The sequence below is a fragment of the Stomoxys calcitrans genome, chromosome 5 (genome assembly GCF_963082655.1).
Source record: "Stomoxys calcitrans chromosome 5, idStoCalc2.1, whole genome shotgun sequence".
Taxonomy (NCBI): domain Eukaryota; kingdom Metazoa; phylum Arthropoda; class Insecta; order Diptera; family Muscidae; genus Stomoxys; species Stomoxys calcitrans.
Window position 1 is genome coordinate 40383162 of NC_081556.1, and position 9270 is coordinate 40392431.

The window sequence follows — 9270 nt, forward strand, 5'->3', positions numbered from 1 at the left end:
TAAAGAAACGTGTAGCATTCGATTTTTGCAATTTTGGAGGTGTGGTGAATTTCTTATGATGTGTGGTGAATTTCTTAAAAACTTGGGAAATAAAAGCTTTTGTCCAGAATTACAGTCTAAAAGGACGCAATAGTGTCATTTCATAGCTAAAAGTTTATTTTTGGGCTATTATCCCCTCCTAATGCTGCCGACATTTGTGAGGTATTATGTCATGTAGAAAATTCCCCCTAAAAAAGTGGCGAGCTGTGGTACTCCGTTCGGACTTAGCTATAAAAAGGAGGCCCCTTATCATTGAGCTTAAAATTGAATGGGACAGCACTAATTGATATGTGAGAAGTTTGCCCCTGCTCTTTAATGGAATGTTCATGGGCAAATTTGCATTTGCAATGTGATTTCGCTAGCCATTCTTAAATGATTTTTCAAATGGTAGCAATTGATCTGATAGCCGAAAGTTAAACAGTGTCCTGAGGGTATTAAGACCGAAGAAAAATAAGCGTGAAAAAAATCATTCAAACGAAGCGGTGTGTCATATAGTGATCGATATAAAAAAATGTGGAAATAATTTCACAAATTTTGAACTATTGATTTGAGCTATTCCAAGTGATCCAGTTTTTTGTAGAGGAAATTATAGCCTTCGCAAGTCATTATTGGTCCGTTTCTGTAATAAAGGGTGAGATACAGAGGAACCAATTTAACTCTCTGACCTTCTGGAGGCCAAAACGTGCAAAAATTGCTATATAGCTAGGTTACGTTTTCATGTCCTTCTGTAATCGAACTTACTTTGAAAATTTAGTTCATACAGGATACCTCAGGAGCAGGAGTAGAAATATGTTGTTGCTATCCTATGTTATCGTGGACCGCATTTCAATGGCCTTAGCAGTGAAACTCTAGAGACTCTGCAGAGTTATTTGATCAGGCACCGACATACCTCGTTATTTACGTGGAGTTCAATCGGCCATCTACTAATTCTAGCTATTATAGTGTAAACTTTATCAGATGAGAGACAATAATATATTGTGCATGTCTATTTTGCAAAGTAGTAGGTATTATAAACCTCACCACTAATTGTAATAAAATTTCTACCTTAAATAATATATACATGGCATCATGATATTATGGTTACATTACATCTAAGTACTCACCACTTCAAATATACAATTAACTACAACTATATAATCCATTGGAGCAACAATACGATAACGGCAATTTGTTCCTTTCGGATAAGGATTGGGATAATTTGGTGAAGTTATGTTTAGCAGTTGTTGTTCATTTAATATATGATATTCTGCTTGAGGACATTGCTGAGCCAAAGAATTGTCACAACAAAATATTACAAAGAAAACAAATAAATGTAAGCGCAAAAAATTAGCCAATACCATCTTTCCACAGGTTTATTCACAAAACTGATTGAATTACATTTGGGAGTGCCACAAAGAAGAAATTTTTATTTAGTGCATTTACGACTTACTGTTTAAACGACATAGTTCTTATCTGTACCGTGAAAAAGACTTGCTTAATATTTGTGCATGATTTATATGCCAATGTTTACATATTTCTTGATTACCTCAATATAACGTTAACTAAAAGTTGGATGTTAAGAAGTGTTAAGTAAAAGTGGGTAATTACCAAATTGATATTGTAAGTTACAAATTAAGGTGGAACTTTGAAGAAACAGTATAATGAATCACATCCTTTGTGAAAGAACAATTGCAAACGTTTAAATGCGTAAGAACCAAACCTAGTGGCAAACGATGAATGATTGTTCTAAAAAAGCTATTGTAAGAATGGCTTGCATCAAGTTCTTTTACAAGGCGAAGATCACAAGGCGCTACAGGACTTAAAGGTTTTGTAATATGACTTATGATATGCACGGATGATTTATGTATAATAAAAAAATCCCCTATGCAGTTCTTATCTCACTTTTAAATGATCCCAAAGATCATCAAAAAGTTGGATAAGAGGTCTGTTTGCGTACATTTCCGGTAAAAAGTTGCCCAAAAAATTGGCAAGAGATTAAGAGCAGTCTCTACACCCGCGGGAGGTAACAATCTTGTCGCGATGTCGGGGCTTAAGAATTGGAAAGCACTAGTGAGACATCTAGGTTGCGCAAAGTGCTCTCGAAGGATCCTAACATGCCTAGCTCCCTGAAGAGGGACTTAAACGAGGGTGGTGAGAAGACGGTGGAACTTTTGATGGAGACGCATTTCCCGGTAGGTCAGGAGGATGTCGGTGATCAATATATCGCAATGCTTACATATGTGGCCTTGGGGGATGACCTGATCGGGGACTTCGTTGATGAGAAGAAGATAGTGTGTCACGATGTCGGGGCTTAAGAATTGGTAAGCACATCTAGGTTGCGCAAAGTGCTCTCGAAGGATCCTAGTATGCCTATCTTCCTGAAGAGGCAAGAGGGGATTTAAACCGAGAGTGGTCAGGAGACGGTGGAACTTTTGATGAAGACGCATTTCCCGGGAGGCCAAGAAGATGTCGGTGATCAATATATCGCAATATCTACGTATGCGTCATTGATGGATGACCTCATCGTTGACGAGTAGAAGATAGTGTGGGCAGTTTCCACTTTACGGCCATTTAATATAGGCCAGACCTGACCGTTTTATCCCGGTGCTGCTGCAGGAGTCCCTTGGAGTCACCCTGCTCTGGTTTAAATGGGAAAAAATAAACCACAGCACGACGAAGGATTATAAGCCTCATAGTCTGTCATCACTTTTGCTTAAAACAATGGAAAGACTGGTTGACCTCTATGGCAGGATTATCAATGCGTACCTGGGAGATAGTGTGGTCAGAAAGCGGGTGAACAAAGGAACGTCTCAGGGAGGGGTGTTCTCGCCGATTCTATGGAACGTCGTGATAAATGAAATCCTGACGGATATCGGCGGGGGTGGTCCGAAGATAATCGCTTATGCGGACAACGTCGTTTTGGTCCGAGGCAGGTTTCTGTCGACGATCAGCGAGATCATGAAAGGGTCACTGAGGGGATTGTCAGGAATGGGCTACCAGAAATGGTTTTGAGATCAACCCAAGGAAAACGGAGTTGATGTTCTTCACGCTTAGATACAATATAGCGAAAATAAGACTCCCTTCCTTGGATGGGATCACCCTGTAGCCTGCCATAGTCCTCTATTCGAAGCTGTCTTGGAAGAGGAATACCGAGGAGAGAGGCCGAAAGGCACTGTGCGCTTCTTACTCCTGCAGGAGGATGTTCAGTGAGAAGTGCGGGTAACCCCCAAAATGAGTTATTGCATGTATACGGCCATCGTGATACCAGTACTGGCCTATGGAGCACTGGTTTGGTATGGTGAAAGGCCGTGGAGAGGAAAACTCGTACAAGGGAATTCGAGAAGGTCAAGAGACTGGCCTGCGTCAGGGTCATATGGGCATTGAAATCCGCGCCGCTGGCAGGTCTGGAAGCAATGCTGGATATACAGCCCATTGGGTTTGGTTTCGTTTGGCGTTTTACTCCGACGCACTCAATATCGGTGTGTCACTGAGACTGCTGGGCGAGTGTATAGTTTTTCAGGAAGAGGTCTGTGCCTTTACTGTAGCCGCAAGAAAAATTCTGGTAAGGGATATGTCGTCCTCAAAACTCAGGTTTATGTCGACAGTATGGTGGTGCTCAAAGCCTTGAGATCGAGGACGGTAACGTTGAGGTGGGTTGCGGATTGTGTAGTGTCCCTGGAAAGGCTCCAAGTCCACTATGTAATGCTGACATGCGTTCCCGGATATGAGGGCAATTCCATTATCGAGCTTTTGAACACAGTAGAAGAAATGGCCAGAGCTGCCGAGATGGGATTCGGCGGATGGTTGCCGGATCGCTTGGGCGCTACGGCCTGTCATCGACAGGAGGAGGACGAGGGAGTTAATGGCATTCGATAACAGGTCGATAAGTACCTTAACAGGGGTCATAACCGGACATTGCCATAGGCCACATGGCGGTGCGAATGGGAATGCCGCATAATGACTTCTGCAGGAGTTCCCTCGACAAGAATGAGGTGGAGACTATCGAACACTTGCCATGTTCATGTCCGGGTCTGCAGGGAATCGAGCTGTCCTTTCTGGAGAGCTGATTCTTCTGCGATATGGGTGAACTTGCGAACGTACCTCTGGGAGGTCTACTGAGATTTGTTGACGGAACGGGATGTTTCCGACGGTGTGTGCCATACACTCCGGGCCGTGCTTACGTGGGGATGGGCGTTTTTTACCCCCCGCTCTGATTCTCCATTCCTCCAGTTATTTTTTTCACTCGCGCATAAATTCTGAATTTAGTCGGAGGAATCACATCTTCTTTCTTTTCCCTTTCGTTATGGGGTATCAGAATGGACCAAACTGTTCTCCTAGTGAACTCACCTATGGTGGGCTATCCATTCAACCTTACCTAACCTAAGAGAAAGTCTTTATTCTGTTTTGTTATTTATTTGCAAAGAAATTCTGGTTTTCATAAAACAGCTGTTCGATGCTGCAAAAAAAACTCCAGTAGAAATTTTTAAGCCCTCAATTACAAATTTTCCTCGCTCTCTTCTGCTGGTAAATAAAGGACGCGAACGACTTCCAGTAACAATTTATTTAAGAACACGAACACACTTAGGATATGAAGAAAGGAACTACTGTTTAATATGTGGTATCCGAGAAATCATGGAAAAGATATGGGACAATAAAAGGGTGCTTTGTGAATAAGCCAAATACTTTTAAAAAGGCTGGGATAATGCCATGTCCACAGAATTGCGTTACATGTTCTGCTTTTTGTGTTTATAATTTGATGTCTGCTAATGAAATCCCAATCATTTGAAGGAAAAATTATGTTTCAAAAAATTTCCCGGACAAACTTTTTGTATTTGCGTTATTACAACAGCATCAGCATCAGTATATACGCAAGAGAACGGACGTGTTTCAATTACCTCCTTGAAGTTTTAATAGAAACATCAGTTTAAACCCATTTCAATCTACCGACAACCAAAGATTGCCATAACAAATTCACTGTGATACCTAAAATAACAGAAAAACAGTCAAACACCGTCGATACAAATAAACAAAACAAAATAAAATAAACAAAACAACTTGTTTGCTACAAGTACATATACATCAAACTAGATAAATTTGAACATCTCTCTGTGCTCTTTATCTAAATTCTCGTGAGTGTCTGCGCTTGAAAATATAAAGAACCAATTAACATTCAGTGCAAATTCTTAAGTGACAACAAAACAAAAACAAAAAAAAAAAAAAAAAACACAAACCGAAAAAATAAATAAATATCTCTTAGCATGGCACACTCTGAGCAAGTACCAGTAATTGAAATAACAACAATAAACAGTGAAAACACGCTCACCACAGATAAGTTGGTTATGGCGCCAAAAAGGTGGAGAGAAGGCCGTGGATCTTACTCTGATGAGAACGTATGCAAAACTCCTCGCTTGTCTAATTATGACTCTCCTCAACGTATTGTTCAACTCATAGATAAACGGTTCGAGAAACAATCTGAGCTTATCAAAGCATTGATACTCGAGAGTGAATCTAGACTCTTAAGTGTTATAGATAAGAGCATGGATGAATTTAGAAAAGACATTGGTAAGCTATCAGAAAAGCTTTCTAATATAACCAATCGTGTTGAGAAAATTGAAACAGTGGCAGACAAAATTGAAAACATGAACCAGGATATAGGTGTATTAAAACATGAAATCGAAAAACTAAAAGTTCAACAACAAAAACACGAAAATTTACACGTTGCGAGTGACCTTCGGATAAACGGTATCCCTTATACAAATAACGAAAATCTATTTCAAATTTTTGACACTCTTTGCAACAATCTAAACATTGCTACTCCAACCATCAGAGCAATTTATCGAGTCTGCAATGTTAATAAAAATAGAGACACTCCAGAAACAATCATGGTGAATCTAACATCACCCTCTGATAAAAACTTTATTTTAAAAAATATATCGCAGTTCAAAAAAAGTCATAAAACTGCATTGCAACTACAACATGTGGGATATGATTCCGATAAACATATCTATGTAAACGAAAATCTTACCAGTTATAACTACAAAATACTTCAAAATGCACTTAAACTAAAACGGCAAAAATGCATCGAGTCAACATTTAGTCTCCGTGGACTCGTATATGTCAAAAGAACAAAAGATGAGCCACCTATCATGGTTGATAGTACCAGCAAATTAATCAATCTTTTTCGCGGCGGTCCTGAACCAATCAACATGCCAGCAGAATATTCCAGCAATAATAATGATCAAAATTAAAATATTTCATGACTCAATATATAAATTATTCGAACTTTTTATTATTATTTACATAAATTGTTACTCACTGATTTCCTGCATAGAAAAAATAAATGTTACACCACTTACTTTAAGTAAATTTCACATTGTAGTCCTAAGTAACTATACAAACCTTTGTAGCATTACTTATTTTTCCTATAATATTAGATAGAGCAAAACAATGTTCCAAAGACAACTTAAAATGCATGATACGAATACTATCAAAACAAAAAACAGGCCTAAAACTGGTGCACATAAATGCCCAAAGTCTTAATAACAAAATGGATGAGTTTCGCGATACATTTATTAACTCCGACATCGACGCCATTTGTATATCTGAAACGTGGTTTCATCCTGAAATCGATAGCAGCATTTTTCATGTTACGGGATACAAACTGTTTAGAGCGGATCGTCATACTCATGGCGGCGGGGTAGCTATATATATCAAACATGGTTTAAGCTGCTCTCTCAAATGTATGTCAAACCGCTCTTCCCGCATTGAATACTTATTTCTGGAACTTTTATCTGATGACAAGAAAAGATTACTGCTGGGTTGCGTCTACAGACCAAATTCATCAATAGATTTTGAAGAATTAATAGAAACTATTGATATAATTTCCATCGAGTACGACAATATAATCGTAGCTGGTGATTTTAATAGCAACTTGCTTGTTGAGCGCTGTCTTGCCGACTCAATGCAAACCCTAGGGCTACTTCCTGTGAATGATTCCGCACCAACTCACTTAACAAGAAGTAACGCGAGTCTGCTAGATATGTTCTTTGTCAGCCATTTGTCCAAAATATCTCTCTACAATCAGCTAGATGCCCCCGCATTCTCCAAGCATGATTTGCTTTTCGTCACATACCACTTCGAAATTAATCCCACTGTTTGTACATCGACATATCGCGACTTCAAAAACATTGACTGGCCACTTCTGCATCAAAGTTTAGATGAAGTACCTTGGGAAGAGATTTTCTATATGGAAGGTGTTGACGAACAAGTTTCCTTCCTAAATCATAACCTTTGCTCAATTTACGACACATGCGTTCCTGTCAAAGTCATTTATACTAACAGAAAACAACAGCCATGGTTTACTCCTGAAATCAAGCACTTGATCAGCGTTCGAAATTTGGCATATAAAAGATGGAAACGTTATAGACTGCCTACACTGTATGACACGTTTAAATCCGCTAGAAGAGATGTGCTCAAAAAGACTAACGAGTCCAAAAAGCAGTACTATAAAAGGAAATTCGAAAATGCAATTGATAGTAAGCGAAAATGGAAAGAAATAAGGAACATCGGAATTGGATCGAAATCCAATACCAACACTGATTGTCTTTCTATCTCTGACCTAGATGAGATAAATGAAAACTTTTTGAAAATAAATACTGTGGACCCTGGCACAAACACTTATTCTAATATTTCTACAGCACAGATTGAAGACACATTCTCGTTTAGATGTGTTAGTCCCGAAGAAGTCTTACAAAGTTTTGCAACCATAAAGTCTGACGCAATGGGATCTGATGGCATACATCCTAGATTTGCCAAATTGGTACTGCCGAAAATACTTCCATTTGTCACACACATTTATAACAACATTCTTACAAAGTCAACGTTCCCAACAGACTGGAAATTGGCAAAAACTATACCGATACCCAAACAGAATTCAGAGTTCCGTCCGATTGCTATCCTGCCGTTTTTCTCTAAAGCTTTGGAACGTATTATAAATACTCAAATAGATGCCTTCCTGAGTTTCAGAGGTCTTTTGAATGATAGACAATCTGGTTTTCGAACAAAAAGAAACTGCTCTACTGTATTAATTGACGTTGTGGAAGAATTGAGACAAAATATGGATAATAATATGGTATCATTTCTGGTTTTACTGGACCACAGTAAAGCCTTTGACACAGTGAACCATGATATTCTTATCTCGAAGCTTGACAGACTTTTCTTTTTCTCCAAACCGGCCTGTAAACTGATTTCATCATACATTACCGGACGCCGTCAATCCGTCAATGTCGGTGATACAACATCTGCGGCACTTGATGTACCTAGAGGTGTTCCGCAGGGCTCTATCCTTGGTCCCTTACTTTTTTCTGTATACATAAATGATCTACCTGATATTCCAATGCATTGTAATGTGCAAATGTACGCTGACGATGTTCAGCTTTTCTCCAGCGCTAAACCAAATTGCGTACAATCATGTATAAATAATATTAATTGCGATCTGAATGAAATCCAGAACTGGGCGAGTAAAAATAGTCTCTGTCTAAATCCGTCAAAAACTAAACTGATGAAAATTTTAAAACGATCAACCACCCAGATTCCTCCTGTAAGAGCTACTTTGAACAACTCGGTAATAGAAACTGTTGATACATCCTGCAACCTTGGTGTAATATTCAATTCCAAACTGACTTGGACTAATCATATAAACAAAGCTGTTGGTAAAGTTCAAGGAATGCTGCGAAGTTTGTGGTCTGTGCGGACTTCTACACCTTTTCAAGTACGTATGCTTTTAGCGAAATCTTACCTTATACCTACTCTACTTTATGGATGTGAAATTTTCGCAAATTGTGATTCGAGAGACTTCAACAAACTAAAAGTAAGCTACAATAACATTGCTCGCTACATATTTAATAAGAAAAGGAGAGACCGAATTTCTCAATTCGCCCACAAAATATTCGACATTAGTTTCGAAAACCTCCTCAAAGCGAAATGCGTTATTTTACTGCAAAAAATAATCTATCTTAAGCAGCCAAAATATCTTTATGATCATCTCCATTTTGCTCGATCTGGCAGAGGACTAAAAATCATTCTACCACGCTTCCGAACCTCAAACTCTGAAAAACAATTTTTAATCAACAGTATTCGTCTTTGGAACAATTTGCCATCCAACATCCAAACCATAAGTAATGCTACTCTTTTCAAGAAAACAATCTTCAAACACTATATTTAAAGTATAATTCCTAAAAAAATTCTCTAATG

The 9270-nt window shown here is 38.7% G+C and overlaps 1 protein-coding gene across 1 annotated transcript; it reads left to right on the top strand.

Annotated features, from left to right (window-relative positions):
* The first annotated feature begins 6565 nt into the window (after positions 1 to 6565).
* On the top strand, positions 6566 to 9036 carry LOC131997877 (uncharacterized). The gene is made up of 2 exons (XM_059369735.1): positions 6566 to 8788; positions 8977 to 9036. Exons 1-2 carry the CDS (start codon positions 6566 to 6568, stop codon positions 9034 to 9036), a joined length of 2283 nt encoding a protein of 760 aa, XP_059225718.1.
* Positions 9037 to 9270: the final 234 nt, after the last annotated feature.